This window comes from Akebia trifoliata, chromosome 14, assembly GCF_017979445.1.
Source record: "Akebia trifoliata isolate Shusen 1 chromosome 14, ASM1797944v1, whole genome shotgun sequence".
NCBI lineage: Eukaryota > Viridiplantae > Streptophyta > Magnoliopsida > Ranunculales > Lardizabalaceae > Akebia > Akebia trifoliata.
This window is the reverse complement of record NC_141388.1, coordinates 13,320,888-13,341,052: the sequence shown is the minus strand read 5'-3', so window position 1 is coordinate 13,341,052 and position 20,165 is coordinate 13,320,888. Positions and strand designations below refer to the sequence as shown.

Sequence of the window (20,165 nt, the reverse complement as noted above, 5' to 3'; positions counted from 1 at the left end):
TTTAAGGCTTAATTTTTCAAAGTGTGTATTTTGCGCAACTTCAAGGAAGTTACTAGGTTTCATCTTAAGTCGAAGAGGTATTGAAGTAGATCCAACAAAAGTAAAAGCAATCATTAAAATGGCAACATAAGAGGCAGAAGTAGAAATACGAGGTTTCTTGGGAAAGATTCAGTACATCAGTAGGTTTATTGCACAACTCACATCAATCTGTGAACCTGTTTTCAAACTTTTAAGAAAAAATGAATCTTTAAAATGGAATAGAGATTGCCAGGAAGCATTCGACAAAATTAAGAAGTATTTATTGAATCATTTAGTTTTAGTTCTCCCTATCCCAGGGAAATCTCTGTTAATGTACCTGTCAGTACTTGAAACATCCATGAGGTGTCTACTGGGGTAACATGACGAAACATGACGATATACTACCTCTGTAAAAAGTTTATAGATTACAAAGCAAGGTATTCGCCATTTGAGAAGACATGTTGCACCCTAGTTTGGGTATCTCAAAGATCGCGCCACTATTTGTTAAGCTATAAAGCACAACTTATTATTAGGATGGATCCATTGAAATATTTGTTTGAGAAACCTACACTTATTGGTTGTACTACTAAGTAGAAATTATTACTATCTGAATTTGATATCGAATATGCACACAGAAGGCAATCAAGGGGCAGGCTATTGCAGACCATCTAGTAGAGCACCCTCTTCCATACTATGAACCACTAAAAACCAACTTTTCAAATGAAACTATTCTTTTTATAGAGATAGAGGAAGATAAATATGAACCAGGTTGGAAATTGTACTCATTTAATCAAGTTTATTTCATTTCTTTGCTTGTAACAATATAGATCTTCATTTTCCTTAGTGAGGCTAGGAGGTAGAGAATAAAACCTTCTAAAGGTAATCTCCTCCTATAAGCCCTCAATAAGCTCCATGAGAGTATTAAAGTAAATTAGATGATCATTTACTTTCTTGAAAAATTTTAATTTTTTAGATTAGTTGTTCTTTACTTTTCTTACAAATTTAAATTCCTAGAATATAGATTTTTCTACTTTCTTTCCTAATGGCTTAAAAGGTAGAGAGTAATTCCTTCTTAGAGGTAATCTTCTATTTCTAAGTCCATTACATGCATTCACTATGTACACACACATCACACTATATTTCTCTAAAATAATTAAGGGTCAAAGGTTTGCATCTATCTAGATCTACACCTAATCCTCTAAGTTAACAAAAACAATCCCAAAGAGGACACATCTCAGGTATAAGGTTCCTAATCTTTCATGGTGGTGTCCAACTCATGGACATCTCTTAAAGACGAGACCAACAAAAAAATGCTCCTAAGTGAGCACATAACCCTCTAAAAGAGCCTTGGGATCTAAGAAAATGAAATCCATATGGATTTCCACCAAAATCCTAGGCTCACAAAAGAGTCTTGTTCGTTGTCTTAAGTTGTTCATTTTCTAAAACTAAATTATAGTTAAATTTTCTCATCTCTTCTCTATAATTGCCTTTATTTACAAAACCCAAAGAAGAACTTATAATCTTTACTTATGGTCATATATTGTAACCATCTTAGGATAAGGGTGGGGGGCAAGGTGCCTAATATCTTTTTTGTCCCTCAACTGAACTTTCTTACCTTAGATTTCTAGGTAGACAATTTCTCTTATCATTGGATATGTAAGTCATCACAAGCCAAAAGACAAAATTTTTAAATTTTTTTATATAATGTCTATTCACACTTTAATTGAATGATGGTGATTCCTAAACTTGTGTAGATAAGCTCAAAACCTCTCAAAAGGTTTCGAAGCCCGTGTATCTACAGGCTTGTCTATTCACTATTGTAAATTAATCAATAGTGACTAAGATGATATGATATCCAATTAAAATTTTCGATGAAATCTGTCCAATGATGTCCATACCCCAGAGTAAGAAGGGCCAAGGGGTAGTCATGTTGTGCAATTTTGAAGGTAAAGCGTTGATCTTGTTGGTGTAAATCTGATAAAGATGACATTTACGAACGTACTGATAGTAATCAGTTTTCATTATCGTTCAGTAATATCACATTATCATGATCTTTATGGCGAGCATGTGATCATTAATGTGAGGTTCGTAAACCCCCTATGTACAGTCTCGATCAATTATTTAGCTTCTACTTCTACTTCTACGATGCAATAGAGGAAAACCTCGTGATGCAATTTTTTGAACAAAGTCCTGTTACTTAAGAAGAATTGACCTGTCAAATTGAAGAACTCGAAGTTTTTTTTACAGTTTTATTTGGTAGATTTAAACAAAACTTGTTTTAGCAAATTTGGTAGATACCTATTGAACATAACTTTTTACCGATCATTACAATACCGTTTTGATAAGTACCTACTGAATTTGTTAAAACAAGTTCAATCTGATCCTATCAAACAAAATTGTAAAAAAAATTTGAGTTCTTCAATTTAGAATCTTCATTTTTAAAGGTTTTAATGGTGATTTTTCCATCTTTTTTTTAATGATTAAATGCAAAAAAGTAAAAGTTCAAAAAAAAAAAAAAAGATTTTTGAAAGAGAAAAACCCTAAAACCTAGTCTCCATTGATTCAACTTCTCACAATCAAAGGGAAATGAATTTGAAGAAGAAGAACAAAGAAGATTGAGGGAGAGAGAGTGAGAGATGGGCAGATAGTGGAGAAGAATGAGAGAATGAAAAGAGAAGATGATTTGGAGTTTTCAATCGACAAATGGAGAGCAAACATAGTGGGTAGGTAGGCGCAAGTAGCACGACTTTTTTTTTTTTTTTCATTTTTTTTAAAGAATCGTGATGATCTGTCTACCCCATGTGGCAAACTCAATCGACTATACTAACGCGACAAGTTTTGGAACCATAGATTTGTGCTCCTCAAGATACACGATTGCACTTTCCCATAAAAATATATCTAGAGGGAACCGTGTATCCCAAGGAGCGCAGATCAACGATTCCGAACATATCATGTCAAATAGTCGATTGTCAGATTACCACAATTCTTTTTTTCAAGGTAATAAGAGTTGGGGGGTACAATGCATGATGCATTTGGCGTGTGCAAAGAGAGCGCCACAGCCTGGTGGGTATATCATACGCACCAGATGAATGTCGTACGGATATCATATTAGCTTACGTGACACACAGCAACATAATCAGGGGGTTTAGAAAAAGAAAGGAAATGACAAAAAACTTAACGGTAACGAACGGAGTGTTGTTGGTGACGAAATTCAATTATGTGCCCTCTACCACACGATCCTGTCAATTTAACAGGATTTTAACAGACAGACCAAAGTTTGTTTGTAGGTCTGTTATCTCCAATTTCGGCTCTAACAGAACGTCTAACGCCGGAATTTCTCGCCGGAATCTGACGTCCTTGACTGTGGGAGCCACTATGTTTCCGAATGACCCGGTCTTGAACGACTATTTTGTCGCAACTGTAGCTGGCGGTGTCGCTCTTTCGCTGCTTCGATTGTGGGGAGAAACCGCAAAGCGGGGGATCTTTGATCAGGTTTTAATTTCAAATTTTCTCGCTCTCAATTGGTGTTAGTTAGTTTGTAATTGTAAGAGTTGAATCTCGTTTGAATTTAGTGTTTTTTTTTTTTTTTACGATAGTAATCTTCAAGAAAGAGAATCCACTTGTTGAGGGGATTTGAATTTCTAGGTTTACATTTCGATAGTTCTTTGTTTTGGGAAACTACTGTGCAAACCAATGGAAATTCACCAAGTAGAAAGTAAAAAAAAAAGGGGAATAAAAGATAGGGACTGACTAGTTGCAGACCATTAGTGGCTTGTTGTACCCTAACCTTTAAAAATCCGGCTCCAATTATTATCTCAGCATCACAAAACATTATAACACTCATTCAAACAATTTCTTTAGTTGTTTACAATTATGATTACGCTCGTATAAACTCTTAAACCCAAAAAATAGGAATCCAGCAATAAAAAATGAGAGAGCTTCTATTGGCACCCCAACTTTTACTTATTTTCATCCATTTACTTATTTTCTTTATTTTTAATTGGGGCAGCTTTAATTGCCACTAACATAACCACTTTTGAGATGTTGATGTGTGCCTTGAACTTGTGGATTACTTCTTCAAAAATCTGATGATGCACTATCAAAACCGCAATCATAAGGACAAAGGAAACAAGCTAGAAAATCACTTTTCAATGGGGCTGGTTTTTCTTGTTCTTCCTTTCTTTTGGTGTGAAATGTGTTAAAGAAGAAAACCCAAAAAAGTCTTTTCTTGCTCAAAATGGAGGAGATAGATTGAGAGAGAGAGAGAGAAGCATTCAACTTTTACCAACCACGACCACCACCCATGTGAAAGATGTTGGGGAAAGAGGGACATTCTATCTTCTCAACATTTGTGGGGTCCACCTCATAGTGAGGTTTTAAGAGTGAAAAATATGAGAAAGGGAGCTGCAAGGTGCAATTAAAAGGAGCTTGTGCTTTGTGGAATGAAAGGTTTTAGAAACATTTCTACCTGCAAGGTGTAACGAAAATTTTGGTAATTGATTATTTATGAGAATTTTATGGAGTTTATACACCAGCTCAATTGATTGACATTTACATAGGTTGTGAATTTTGGTAATTGATTATATATGAGAATTTTATGGGTTTGGACCCTAGCTCGGTTGACATTTACCTAGGTTGTGAGATGTCTAGTATTCCTAGGTTGGGCTTCAAAAGGCTAATTCAAAAGTAAACCTGAAGATGGAGGTAAAGGACTTGATCAAGCTACTTGACCAGCCCATGCAAGGGTTTGGGGGCAGCACCCTTAGGCAAAAATTCCTGGGTATATAGATATATGTATTTTCGAATTAGTGTTTTGAGAGTTTGGTTGTTCTTTTGATTGCTCTGTGAGGTTTCTGGCGGCTGAGAGAAATGTAGAGGTTTGTGAAATTGTAATCTTTATCATTGATAGTGGATTGATCTGTCTCTTCTCCATGGATGGAAACAATTCGCTGAACCATGTAAATTCTTGTTCTTTGTGTGATTGTTTTCGATTTATCATTTTGCTCTTGAAACGCTTTTGCACAACAACCCACCAAAAAGATATTTTATTGATGCAACACGAAAAGGGAAGAAGATGTAATCTGGGGTAGGAAATCTTATTTGGGATTTAGGTTAATGATTTAGACTACAATACGATCACCATAAAGATTTAGGGTAAACCTAAAAGGGTTTGGATTGTGGGGTTTAATTAAGACTTTTTGCAATTATTGTGAGGTATAGGTTTATAGGATAAAGAAAAGAGTTACAGATTGAAGGAAAGGGGTTTCAAGCCCAAAAGGTCTTATTGGTCATTGTGAAAAGTTTCAACAAAGGCCAATTGAGTATGTAAAACACAAAATTTTGCAATAGGGTATTGTAATAAGGTTTAGGGTTAAGAAATAGGATTAGACAATAAATTATAGGGTAGATTTGGAGAAAAGATTATTGGTATAGGTGTTTATGGTTTATGAAGAATTTGATGGATTTCTTAATAAGGTGTTTTTTTAAGGTTTCTTAATCTCTCACTAATACAAATTTCTTTTAGAAAAGATGGATTGAAGAAGAAGTTAGAGGATAAGAAGAAGATTAAAAGAGAAAAAAATGATAGATTTACCTTGGAATCACCTCAATGACCAAGGCATCACCAAGTTGAATTCCCCAACATTCAAACAAGAAAAAAAATATAAACTTCTATAATTCTTTTTCTATTCCATTAACTATGTAAAATCAATTACAATAGTCATATATAGACTGTCACACATTAGACTCAAAACCCTAATCCTAATATAACTAAAAAATTGACGTTTTTGATCTTGAGAAGTCAATCCCATGTAGAACTGATACCCGATCAGTATTTTGACTATAACTTCCTCAAAACTTATCAAAATCGCAAAATTTTGGACTCGTTGGATATGTTACTGAATAACTTTTCAAAGGATACAAAATCAACCTAATACGACTTGTTTTAACCCCACAAAATAAGGCCTAAATAAAAGTAATGTAAATAATACTAGGACTCATATATGACTCCTAAAATAATCGAAAGACATCTAAAATTAAAATAAACTAATCTAAAACTAATCCCAATAAAATAAAAGTGATAAAAAATAATTCTAGATCTAAAGAAGTGGCTACCTAAATTATCACAAAATTGCCATTGGAACCTATGACAATTGATTTCATTTGTGTCCCGCATTAGTTATCTAAACGAATGAAGAAAAATAAAATAAACATTTGGACAGCATCATAATCATGTTGGAATGTAGTCATATAAGATTGTCTCAAACAATAGTGATGGGTATTGGAAATCTAATTCACTCTTACTAGTTGACTATCGAAGAATTGAACCCATTAACCAAGTATTTTTTTGGAATGCCTTTGAGAAAACAACACCAAGGGTGTGCTTGTCTTGTGCATCATCACAGTTTCTAAAGTTCCAAAGTTATGTGACTTTGAATTTGATGGTGTTTGTTTGGCCATGAGGATTGAATTGAAAAGTCATATGACTTTATTTTTCATTGTTGGAATAACCTTGATAATTCTATATGGGGATAGTTGTATATGTTACACATGAATGGGAACAGGGTAACCCATGTACCAAAATTACCCATGTAGCTCGATCTTGTGTCCGTCTCATTCCTATCAAATTAGGTGGGGGAGTGGGGACATATTTAAAAGATTGACAAACAAAGAGAAATTTGATAAAGAAAGTAATGGCCGTTGTTTGTGTTTGTGTGTGAGAGAGAAAGCAGAAAATTTGTTCCCATTTCAAAAAATTTCAGCAATGTTGGGCTTTCCATCATTCACAACCGCTCATCACTAGTATGAATATATCGGAGATGCAACGGAAATGATAATAAGATTGTGCTAAGCTTGGGATGAAGTTGCCAACTTAGCTAAGTTGGTAAGGCGTGTGGACTGTTGATCTCATGAACTGGTTTCCCTGTGAAGCCACTTTCACACTGACCATTAACCCTAGCTTGCCTCACAAAAAAAATTGCTAACTTTGGAATGAAGGGGTTGAGGAATGGTGTAGGAATTGAATGCTAAACTCTTACATGACTTCCCAAGTTGTAAGTGGGATGCGGCATTTCCCCCAATCGAGACTGCAACTTTGAACTCCAGTAGAACTTGTGAGTCATGTGATTTGTCTAATCAGACATATAATTAACCAAGTCATGCGAATTTGGCAATTCCTGCCTCCAAGTTGCACAAACCAAATGCATCTTAAGCCACTTGAATCTCCACTCAAGATAATCAAGTGTCCCTAACATCTTCATCCATCACCAACCAAAAGAGGGATATCAACAGCAAAAGGAGTTCCTCTATTACACTCCAAATCAAACCTAGTTTTACATTAGGGAGCAGTGCAATGTGTGTTAACCAACCAACTACTCAAAAAGACCAATCTGTTGGAGAGGGGGAGAGCTATGAATGTAAGAGGATCACAGGGTCTAACTGGGGTATGACTCACCGAGAGTGGAGGAAAATATACACTTAACATTCTCCCTCACCCATAAGGGTGGAAATAATTGAACCCGTGACCTATATGAATCCAGCACTATGATACCATATTAACCAACCAACTACTCCAAAAGACCGATCTGTTGCGGAGGGGGATAACTATGAATGTAAGAGGGTCACAGGGCTTAACTGGGTATGATTCACCCGAGAGTAAAGGAAAATATACACTCAACAATGTGAACTCTCCAAGCATAAACACAATCATCTTAGTGACTAGATGAATATTCGAGAAGTACATAGATCAATATACATGGGAAGTATTAGATTGTCGTGGCTGACTAATCATCATCAAAGCCTTATCCCAAAAATTTGGGGCTGGCTGAACAAATTCTACTACTCCATTCAATAATGTCTAAAGTCATGTCTTTTATTAATTCAAGGGTGTTCATATCAGTACTACCACACAAGCTACCTCTTTTAGAATCTTCAACTTGGGGCCGGATGAACAAATCCTAAAAATGTCATTGCTAAGTAAGTTTTCAATGATATTTTTCAGACAAAAGATGCTTGCTTGGAAAAAATAATGTCGTAATACCTATAGGTAAGTACAAATGAGATACATAGCTAAACAAACTATCGGGGCATCAAACATATTTGTCGTATTAAGAAATTATGGGAAATAGTGATGGAATAAAAATTAAGAAAATAACAAAGATATTAGATAACCAATTTGGTTTTATGGAAAGAAGTCACCTATCTCGGCAATCTTTTTACTTAGACAAACAATAGAGAAGTTTGGAGAGAAAAGGAAGAATCTCTACATAGTTCTTATTCACTTAGAGGAAGCATATGAGAAAATTCCTAGAAAGTTAACCTGATGAGTATTGGGAAAGAAATGAGTCCAAAGTGGATATACTGAATTACTGATATTATTAAGGACATGTATGAGAGAGTTGTGACTAATGTGAGAACAAACAGAGAGGAGAGCTAACGCATAGTAAGTACACTTTTAGTAATTATACTCACAGAGAGGAAGGCCAATAGAAATTGATGACCCTAATTACCCTGAAGCGACCTTTTTGTAACCCTGGTTTATTATCCTTAAGGATGAGCAGATTGAGGATGATATTGTCCACATAATTAAATCCAGATGATGAAAGTCAAGTTGTGCTTCTTGAGTGATGTGTAATTGACCTATTCCAGTCAAACTACAAGGAGAATTCTATAAGATTGCAGCAAGACCAATTATACTTGATGGACTTGAATGTTAGACAAAAAGGAAACAACATGTTCATAGATTTTGCATAGCAAAGATGTGGACGTGAGATCGATGAGTGGAAAGACTAAGAAAGATAAAATCAGAAATGGACACGTTCGTGAAATTGTAAGAGTAGCCTCAATAGGTGATTGATTAAGGAAAATGAGATTGAGATGGTTGGACATGTGCAACAAAGACTATTAACAGTCCAAGTTGAAGGTTTTAAAAGAACGAGAAGGAGACCAAAAAAATTGTGGATTGAGGCAGTGGGAGTGGATATAAACACTCTTGAATGAACCAAAAGACATGGCTTTAATCATAACTGAAAAGAGTAACCAGATTCGTTCAGTCAACCCCAAATTTTTGGGATAAGGCTTTGACATGATGATGGAAAATTGTGAAGGAAAAGCATCCCAAGATATAATGGTGTCATCTATGAGCCCAAGTTTTGGGGTTTTGAAACTTTAAGCAGTTCACTTTGAAGCCCTCAATCTTTCGAAGTTGACGCCCTTGATTGTTTATTGACCAAGGACTTAAAAAATGACGCAGAATAAGAACAATACTGCATTTTTCTGTTTGGTTTCTCTTGATTTGCGGTAGAACCAGTTATCAGAGCCCTTGATCTAGAGAAGCAAATAGGATGATGTTAAAGATCATCAAACCCGATTTCAAGTTCAAAAAATACAAATTCATTTGAGATTATTATTTTCATTTCTTTCAGTCTGCCCATCACTTACCTAGGAATATGATTGTTTTTTGCAATCAAATGTGTAGTAACAAAGTGGGGAAGAGCGAGCCTGAGGTTGTTGTGGATTCAAGTGCAGGGGCTCAAAAATGGTATCTCAAAAAGGAAATTTAGCATGAACAACTTGAAGGGTTCTATGTTATATTACATAAGAACTAATCATATGTTTTCATTTGGTGCCATTGAAAATTTATTAATTTTATTTATATGTATTTTGACCTCTAACTATAAATAAGACCAAAATAATTAAAACCTATTGTGAATACCATCACAGTAGTGTTACTTTTTTGGGGTTTTGTTCAGCTAGATTCCAAGTATCAGTCCTTCACCCCTTGAGTTAGGAGCTATTGGTGATAGACTAAACCTTTCAATTTCAAGAAACATGCAGAATATAGTAGTTGAATTTCTTAACCATTTGGATTTCCCACATCACTCGGGAAGAATTCGTTAGTTGGTTTCCTCTTTATGTCGAAGTTTACTACTTTCTCATTCAATCATACTTCTAGAGAAGCTAATAGAATAGTAGCTTTTTTCTTCTTCTCCCCTTTCTAACAATAAATGAGTTAAAATTGAGAAAGAAGATTAATTTCATTAATTAGCCCTAATTAGGCTTTAAAGTTATTACATTAACCTAAGTAGAGGAAAAGACCAAAAAGGACACATATAGACTCATTTTAACACTCCCTCTCAAGTTGGTGTGTGGATATCAATAACGCCCAACTTGGACAAGACACCTTCAAAGGTGGTTTTACTAACACCTTTAGTAAGAACATCAGCGAGTTATTGAGATGTAGGAATAAAAGGAGTATAAATCTGTCCAGAAACAATCTTTTCTCGAATGAAATGATGATCAACTTCGATATGCTTTGTTCTGTCATGCTAAACCGGATTTGCCACTTGTTAATAGCTGATTTATTATCACAAGATAGTAAGAATGGGATTGGCACAGGAAGACGTAGGTCAGCGAATAAAATCTTCAGCCACAACAACTCACACACTCCAAGTGCCATGGCTCTGTATTCTGACTCAACACTCGACCGAGAAACCATATCCTATTTCTTACTGCGCCAAGTTAACAAGTTACCACCAACTTTAGTAGAGTACCCAGAAGTAGAACGTCTATCAGTCACTAAACCAGCATAATCTGCATCTGTCCATACCTCAACACGAAAATGACCATGATTACTGAACAAAATACCTCGACTAGGACATCCCTTAAGATATCTAAGAATACGATAAACTGCAGTAAGATGAGATGTTCGAGACGAGTGCATAAACTAGCTTACAACGTTAACAGCATAAGTAATGTCTGGGCGAGTCATAGAAAAATAGATCAATTTTCCCACAAGTCACTGATACTGCCCAATATCCGACACATATTCCCCTTCAGAATCAGCCAACCTATGATTCTGCTCAATAGGAGTATCAGCGGGACGAGAACCAAGCTGACCTGAGTCACTGAGTAAATCAAGGACATACTTTCGCTGAGAAATAAATATACCGAACTGGGACCGCGAAACCTCAATACCTAGAAAATAGCGAAGATGCCCAAGGTCCTTAATCTCAAATTGACGGCCTAAGTAAGTTTTAACCTCAGTAATGCCATCATCATCATCTCCCGTAAGAACAATATCATCAACATAAACAATCAGAGCAACAATTTTACTTTGGGAGTGACGCAAGAAAATGGTGTGATCAGTAGAACTCTGATGAAAGCCAAATTGATGCATGGCCTTAGTAAAGCATTCAGACCATGCGCGAGGAGACTATTTTAGGCCATAAAGAGAACGACGAAGACGACAGACATCTGTCGAAGAAGTAGATGTAAGAAACCCAGGAGGTTGGACCATATAAACCTCTTCCTGAAGATCACCATTGAGAAACGCATTCTTAACATCTAATTGATAGAGAGGCCAACCTCTGATAGCCGCAACAGATAGAAGAACGCGAATGGTGGTCATTTTGGCAACCGGAGTAAATGTCTCCTGATAATCAATGCCATAAGTCTGAGCATAACCTTTAGCCACTAGACGGGCCTTATAACGAGCAGTAGAACCATTCAGATTATGCTTAAGTGTGAAAATCCAACGACATCCCACAGCTTTCCTTCTAGGTGGAAGAGGAACAAGATCCCAAGTCTAAGTCTTTTCAAGAGCATTCAACTCATCAATCATAGCTGTTCGCCACTCAGGATGGGTAATAGCATCTACAACAGTAGTAGGAAGAGAAACAACGGAAACAGAGGCAAGAAAACTCCGATAGGAGGGTGAGAGTGCAGAATCAGATACATAATTAGAAATAGGATAGGTACACGAGCGGTTACCCTTACGAGTGGCAATAAGACGATCATCACAAAGAACTGAAGGAGGCGGATCTGGAGGCAAGGAGGCGAGCTGGTCTGGCATAGAAGTGGTGGTAGTATCGCGTAGACACCGAGAGTAAACCTGCAGAGGAGGAGGTGACAAACTGACAAGGGGTAAAGAGGAAGGAACGGATAAGGAAAGAGGAAAGGAAACAGGAAGGGGATCATCTAGGGAGTCTAGGGGAAACTACTAAGATTGAGTGCCAATGGATCCATTGTAGTATGGGGTATGCTCAAAGAAGGAAATAGCCCGAGAAATGAAACGCTGTCGAGAAGGAGGATGGTAACACTGGTAGCCTTTCTGAGTAGAAGAATAACCCAAAAAAAGTCATTTTATAGCCTTGAGGTCAAGTTTAGTACGATTTTGGTAAGAAATTTGAACAAAACAGACGCATCCAAACACAAATGGAGAAAGGGGAAACAGGAGATGATTCGGATAGAGCCGAGAAAGGGGCGTGGCAAACTGAAGAATCCGGGAAGGGGTTCGATTGATAAGGTAAATCACAGTAAGAACGGCATCGGCCCAATAATATTGTGGCACATTCATACCAATAGAAATGGCACAAACTAACTCTAGAATATGGCAATTTTTTCTTTCTGAACGACCATTCTGCTGAGAAGTCTTGACATTGGACATTTGATGTTCAATGCCAGACTCTAAACAAAATTTTAAGACCTCACTACAAGTGTATTCAGTGCCATGATCAGATCAGAAGGTCTTGACGGTACGACCAAATTGGGTATGAACCATAGCAATGAATTGCTTAAAGATTCCACAAACTTCACTCTTGTGTTTCATAAGATAGGCCTAAGTGATATGACTGTGGTCATCAATAAATAAGACAAAAAAACGAAAATCAAGAGTAGATGGGACAGGGGAAGGACCCCACACATCAGAATGAATTAAGTCAAATATAGCAGATGCAATAGTATTCATACTAATAGGATAGGAAGAACGCACATGTTTAGCTAATTGACAAGTTTCACAAGAAAAATCAAGCAAATTGTTATTATTAAATAAAGCAGGAAACATGTGTTTCAAATGTCGAAAAGAAATATGGCTTAAGCGTAAGTGCCAACGCATTACAAGAGCCTTATTAAATTGACAACTACTACTAATTTGAGAAGCAGAATGGGTGCTAGGTAAACCAGGTACGTCCAAGAGATACAGGCCATCCATTTCACGTCCAGTGCCAATCGTCCTCTTCGACCCCAGATCCTGAAAGACACAATGAGAGAGAGAAAAAATTACACCGCAATTCAAATTTTTTGTAATGCTATTAACAGATATAAGATTAGTAGTGAGTTGAGGAACATGTAGTGTGTTAGTTAAAGATAAAGAAGGTGTAATAGGAAAATGACCTTGACCAGCTATAGAAGATAAAAAACCATCAGCAAGGCGAACCTTGCGATGACCAGAACAAACATTATAGGTTTTGAATAGGGAAGACGTACCGGTCATGTTATCGGAGGCACCAGAATCAATGATCCATGGTAAGGAAGTGGTGGAAACACTGTGTGCAGATGCAAAAGTACCTGAGTGAGTGAACGTAGAAACTGGCTGAGATGAAGTCTCCATCTAATTGAAGAATTTTCTGAACTTGTCAAGCTCAGCTTGGGATAGAGATACCGAATCTGATAAGGATGTAGTTGTTGAAGGAGGTGCTGAATCAGAAGTTGACTGAGAAATTACATGAGCTGAAGATCATTGAGATTGTTGACGTTGTTGATTAGGACGACCATGAAATGCATAACATCGAGCCTTCACATGACCCAACTTTCCACAATGATCACACTTATGTCGTTGATGGGTAGGCATAGACCCACTGGGGGTTGTGGAGAAGATAGGCGAGCAAGCATAGTGGAGTGATCTCCTGAAGAATGAGGTAAGACAGCTGCACGATGATTCTCATCAGCCAAAACATACGAATACGCTGTCTGAATGGACGAAAAAATATGCATACCCAATAAATGAACTCTCGCATACTCAAACTCATCTCGGAGACCAGCTAGAAACTGAAAGACCCGATTCTTATCTAGAATCGACGCATATAATGTCTCATTAAGAGGTCCTTCCAGGTATAGGACGAGGAATAGAAGGTCAGTTCTTCCCACTGAGCACGTAGTTGTGATATATAGGTGGTAACTGAAGAGTCTCCTTGTGAAAGACGAGAAATCTCATGTTCCAAGTTAAAAATTCTGACGTTGTTCTGACGTTGCGAGAAAATGCTCTTTGCAGAATCCCATATTTGTTTTGCTGTTGAGGAAAACATAAAACTAGCCGCAATGTGTGGTTGCATAGAAGTAACTAACCAAGAACAGACCATAGAATCATTAGCAAACCACTGGGAGTAAGAAATGTCGGTCTGTGCAGGTTGTTTATCTGCCCCTGTGAGGTAATTGATCTTCCCTTTTCCACCAATGAATATTTCAACTGATCGTGCCCAAAGGAGATAATAAGGACCATCTAATTTCACGGTAGTAATTTGAATACCTGGAAAGTCGGTTGAGTGAGACAGAGGACCACTCGATCCATTACTATTATCAGTGATCGAGGAAGAGGATGTCTCAGAAGCCATCAAAAAATCCGAGTATTTTGATTGGAAGAGAGGGCAAGTAATATGAGGCATGACTCCCTAGGATAACGTGACCGCAGTACCCTAAAGGTGACAATACACGATTAGAAAAAGCCGTGAGAGCTGATTAAAACACTGCTGTGAGTTACCGAGCAGTCATTCGTGCAAGTGTAGAGACTTAAGGAGTAATACTACTGTTAGAACCACTCCAAACAGCACCTTGCCGTAATCACCGGCCTCCGTAAGTATTCAAAACAACTGCCGCTACCCTCATATAATCCTTATTGTGATCGAAAGATAAAAAAACAGTTACCTGCTGTGATCTTAAGGCTCATAACAGCAGTCTGCTGTGTCGCACAAAGTAGGGGAGTCACCTATTGGTGTCGCACAATGCAGGGGAGTCACCTATTGGTGTTGCCTGCTGAAAAACACTCACCTGCTAAAAAACAAACACCTGCTGTGATCGCAGGGCTCACACAGCAACCTCCTAGCGTCGTAAGAGTTGAACGATGCTGTCTTGGGTGTCGCAATGCTAAAAAACAGCCACTTTGAGTGTCGTAAGGCTTAGACAAGGCCATCTTGAGTGTCGCAGGTCATCAACAGTATCACTGTTGTGAATACAGCCTAATCGCAGGCTTTGAACTGATCTTAACTCCCTATCGCATGATGCGATTAGGGTGTGTATCCACAAAGAACCCAGTAGGGGTGATATGAATTGAAGAAGAGGGTTGTAGGGTGCTGTTTTAAGGAAGAGAAGGAGGTCGACGGAGCTTGTTGCAGAAGAAGAAGTAGTGGAAGATCGATGGAGGCTCTGATACCAAGTTAAAATTGAGAAAGAAGATTAATTTCATTAATTAGCCCTAATTAGGCTTTAAAGGTATTACATTAACCTAAGTAGAGGAAAAGACCAAAAAGGACACATATAGACTCATTTTAACAAAATGAGTTTCTTGTTATTTCTCCAGAGTTTTCTGGATAGGTTCTCTAGCATGCTTTTGGATGATTCTAGAAGATGTTTGTATCATTGATTGCAATTTTCTTTCATTAACCCCAAGCTTACTCCAAATTTGTACTACTGATTGCTAATTGTGAGAATCTTGAAGTCTTGAAGTAAGAGCTAGATTTTAAAGCAGGATTATTAGTCTCGGTTAGAAGATTTTTGCTACTAAAATGTAAATAAAGTAAAAATAAACTAAAAATAAAAATGCTATTGTCTCCCTTTAACCAACTTACACCAATTGTGAAATAAATTGTCCTAATCTTCTCCCTAGAACTGCTTTTAGGTTTCAACTAGAAATAGTACCTTATGATTCAAATAAGCATCCCCTCCAATAACTGAAACAAAAGCATTCCTTATTCCAATGTTTAGGGTTGGAGTCAAGGAGTTTAAAGTTCAAGCTTTATAATGGTAACAACTTGGTCAATTAATCAGTGTATATTGGGTATTCCACACTATAGGTTATTAATGTTGTGTTAAGTTCATCTTTTTTCCTGCTTTTTGAGCAGGTTTTGTGATTTTTCATCCTGTAGATCAAGTTATTAAAAAAAACAAAGACAGAGATCCCGGGAGACCAATTTAACTACCATTACTCCAGAAATCTTTTTGTGTGCATTTAGCTATTTTAACTATTCTTTCTTTTCTTTTTTTAATGGAATCTCACAGGTGATCAATGAGATCTCAATTATTCCGATTATTATAAGAGTTTTCTATATTTATACTTGCTTAGATTTTCATTCCATTGCTCAAGTGCATCCATGTCTTCAAGGCTGTCTGGTTTTTATGAATGATTTAGTACTACAATATGATGGACTAAAATGCCCTATAAAGGAAAACAACAGTTTACCCTTGTTATTTCCTCCATGTGTCGTGCAGTGTTTGTTACCTTGGCACTTCAAATTTCCCACTTTTGTTATGTACGAGCCTGCCGAACACAAGATGCCACTTCATGGCACGATATGATACTTCTAGGCACTTTCCATACATATGGTAGAACCAGTTTTCCCTAAATTTCTAAAATGAATTAACCTTAAGAGTGTGGATCATGTACTTTAGTAACTTGGATGGCTATTCACTCTAAGTTTTGTTAATGTGCCACAAATTACTTGATATTTGTTCAACTGTGTCTCTTTATTGGAATTTATGAAGGTTGTCATGCCGGCCACCTTGACACTTGCGTCCAATCTGCATGTCAAAGTAATTGCACGGCTCTCTGTCCTTTTTGGCCTAGTAAACAATATGTCCCTTTACGAATGAAATTAGGGACTTTAATTGAATTCGGTTTCTAGATAAGCTCTCTACAGTGTGAAGAATGACAATGTCCTCGCCCCAAATATATGCTCCAAAAAGGGATCCCAAATGGTTTCCTGGTCAATTGTTATTTTTAAAGAGAATTATCGATTGAATTAAGACAGAATTGAGTGGAGAAATTGTGTTCGTTCAGCCGACCCGAAATTTTTGGGATAAGGCTTCAATGATGATTCTGATAATGATGAGAGCAGATAATGGAAATGAGCCACTATATCTTTTTAACAAAACTTTCATGTTTAATTTCCCATTAAGTTTAGATTTCTAATATCTGTTTCATTCATCACTAAAAGTGTCTTTTTTCCTTAGAATCTGAACAGGAAGCTTGCGCATGTAAGCGTTGGACTGGTCTTCATGCTATTCTGGCCATTGTTCAGGTGATCTCACACAATTTAAAAAATCTGCAATTTTTTTGAAAAAATAGCAATTAAATCACAATTTTAACAGTTGTCCAATAAATCACAGTTTTTTAAAAAAAATCACGATTAATTGTGATTTAATCAACTTTTTTTCTTTTGTTGAAAATTTACAGATTGTTGTTTTTTCTAGTATTATTTTTTCATTTAATATATAAAATACATTTTATATACTTAAAATAATTATTTTTACATTTTAACTTATCCGATGTTTTCCTAACTTCTACCGACTTTTTCCGAAGCTCTCTCTTGCCGAATTATTCTCAACCCTGACTTTGTCACTATGATTCCACTTGGTAAAGAAGTTCACTATGTCTGGTCACATCAGCCTGATGAATCAGCTGTCTCTGGTTGTTTTAGTTATCGACGTGAGGCAGCAATTTTGGCAGCTCTTCTCCCAGGCATCAACATTATACGGATGCTTCTTTTGGGACTTGGAATATTGAAAGATGAGGCTATAGTCAAGTCAATGAGCAGATCTGGAGACTACAGGTTACAACTTAATGTTGACTATTTTGCACGTCAGACCTGTCAGGATCCAATTGTGCCTTATGTTTGGTGCCTATACAGAGGATTCAGTTCCACCACTATAAGCCAAGAATCTATCCAAGTGGATGATCCTAACCATCTAATAGGCTTCCTTTTTTTTTCCGGATCATTTGTCTTCCAACAATCCAAAAGTATGCCTGAGATTGTTAGGATCATCCATTCCGGTTGACTTTATCTGGAGGCAATAATTTTTTTTTTTTAGGGGTAAGCTGGACTTGAACCCACGACCTCAAAGTTGCTTGGCATGTGTCAAACCAACTGAGCTATGGGTCTAAATCCCTAAAGGCAATATTGTTAGAGGAGCCAGTCGGGTGGTGAGTACATGTTCTCAAAAAGAGATCTGCTATTACTTGTTGGTGGCTCTGGACATTGGTTGGACATTTTTAAGATTTTGTCAACTGGTACATTGATCTATTTATTTATTTTATGTAGCAATTTAACTTCTCATTTTGGTTCTAACTTTCCTCCTCGACACTTTAGGGAACTTATGAAGGGACCATTATATTATGCTAGCACAATAACCTTGGCTTCTGCAATTTACTGGCGAACCTCTCCTATTGCGATTGCGGCAATTTGCAACCTTTGTGCTGGAGATGGTACTGCTCTTACTTAGTTTTCAATTTGACTCTCATTTAGTTGACAACTCAGTTAAGACGCAGAGTTGAAACACCTTGTAGACTTTGTATCTGTGAAGAAACAAAGCAACAAAGAGAACAAAGATTGCACTCATAAGCACAAGGATTGCGTGGTTCGGCAGTGTGCCTACTTCCACGGATCAGAACAAGAACAAATCACTATTTTCTTTCGAGTCTTACAGCACAAGAGATCTCTATTTATAAAACTGGGAGTTGCTAAAACGCGTCTATCTCCACAAAAATAGAAAACCCTTCAGAAAATATTACACAATTGCCTTTTCCGTAATCCTAAAAAATTTGGGTCCCTGCAACTCGGTGTACCACCAATAGAATAAAAGACATTCACACAAAAGTATCTCCCCCCAACTTTCGAAGAAACAGGAAAGAATTGCTTGAGACTATTTCAAAACAAAGAAGAAAGCAACACTAGAATTAACTCGGCTCAAAAGTCTCGTCCATGGGCTTAGCATATGTTTGTGTATATGTTTTCAGGTATGGCAGACATAGCAGGAAGGCGGTTTGGTAATGAGAAGCTTCCATATAATAGAAACAAGTCCTATGCAGGGAGCATCGCAATGGCCACTTCTGGTTTTATAGCATCTGTTGGGTAACTTTCTTTTGGCCACCCTAACATCTTGAAAATTCAAATTTTTTTTTTTTTTTTAATTTTAATTTCCAAATGGACAACTTGATAGATACTGTTGATTTTGGTGATGGATGATGTCCTACAGGTATATGCACTACTTCTCCTTGTTTGGGTTACTTCAAGGAAGTTGGGGTATGGTTCTTGGATTCTTCATTGTCTCTGTGGCCACAACACTAGTGGAGTCACTCCCCATTAGTTCTGAGCTTGATGACAACCTTACAGTTCCCTTGACTTCTCTATTGGTGGGCAGCCTTGTTTTTTATACCTAATTAGGTAGAATCAACTTCCTTCCAATCGAAGGCTGTTGTAAAGTTGTGTAACATTTATCAGGTCAATTGGAGTTTTAGGCATGTGGAAACCTATGGTGCCACCATTACCCGATTCATTGCAACTTGTTTCACTTTTCGAATCCTACACGACAATTTCAAAATAACAGGATTTGATGACTATTGAGGATTGCTTCAGAGTTGAATTTCATGGTTGCTATAGATGAAAAACTCACTTGTATTATTATACCCATTAAATTAGTCATTTTGCATCACAATTGAGGTGATTGTGACATTGTCAATTTTTTTTCTTCACCAACTTCTGTAATATCTTTTTCAAAATTTCTATTTATACTATCTGCTGCTTTGTGTATCATAAAATGATTAAATATCATTGTAAAAGTATGGGATTGATTGTGAACATAACAATTATACAGAAAACTGTCATCAAGTGTAATTTAATAATCATCGATAGATTTAAGCAGCTCGGCAATATTACGCATGCTAATTATTTCCGAAGTTTTATGTAGGCTGGAATCCCAGGATTTGAATTGGATCTGACTATTGGGTTCCAGATGGATATCGGACTCGAGTTGGATTAGCCAGTTAACCTATCCATTTATGGCCCAAAGTGTAGAACAGTTCACTGTCACAAAATTTGGTGAATTTTTTCTGAAAATTTGGAAAAAAAACAAAATTAACTGAATGAGGGACCAGTCAATTTAAACAATGAATTAATTAGTCATTTGTTGATTAATCGATGAGTCCTCTCCCCTTTGCCAATCCAAGCTGGTTTATTGGTCTATTTTGCAATTTTGATTTTGATTTTTTTTCCTTAAAACCAATTCTTTAACCTTCATTCTTCCTTACCCAAAAACTTGTTAAATGTTAATTTATTTTTAAATTTCAATATAAGAACTTTGTTTTGTCTATTCTTCAACCTCTT

General features: G+C 36.8%; 1 protein-coding gene across 2 annotated transcripts; it reads left to right on the top strand.

The window, feature by feature from the left end:
* The first annotated feature begins 3,088 nt into the window (after positions 1-3,088).
* Positions 3,089-19,592, top strand: LOC147386356 (putative phytol kinase 3, chloroplastic). Of its 2 annotated transcripts, XM_086422575.1 has the most exons (6): positions 3,103-3,510; positions 17,017-17,084; positions 17,484-17,615; positions 18,153-18,268; positions 18,800-18,914; positions 19,039-19,592. In XM_086422575.1, the coding sequence occupies exons 1-6, from the start codon at positions 3,181-3,183 to the stop codon at positions 19,220-19,222; spliced, it is 945 nt and encodes a 314-aa protein (XP_086278701.1). In that variant the 5' UTR covers positions 3,103-3,180; the 3' UTR covers positions 19,223-19,592. The 2 variants fall into 2 exon arrangements, with proteins under 2 accessions (XP_086278702.1, XP_086278701.1); XM_086422576.1 differs by lacking the exon at positions 17,484-17,615 and having other exon boundaries at positions 3,089-3,510.
* Positions 19,593-20,165: the final 573 nt, after the last annotated feature.

Coding starts and splice junctions, on each gene's coding strand:
- LOC147386356 (XM_086422575.1), top strand. CDS start 3,181: ATGACAAAAAACTTAACGGTAACGAACGGAGTGTTGTTGGTGACGAAA. Junction 17,085..17,483: donor CTATTCTGGCCATTGTTCAG/GTGATCTCACAC, acceptor TGGTTGTTTTAG/TTATCGACGTGAGGCAGCAA. Junction 17,616..18,152: donor AGCAGATCTGGAGACTACAG/GTTACAACTTAA, acceptor TCGACACTTTAG/GGAACTTATGAAGGGACCAT.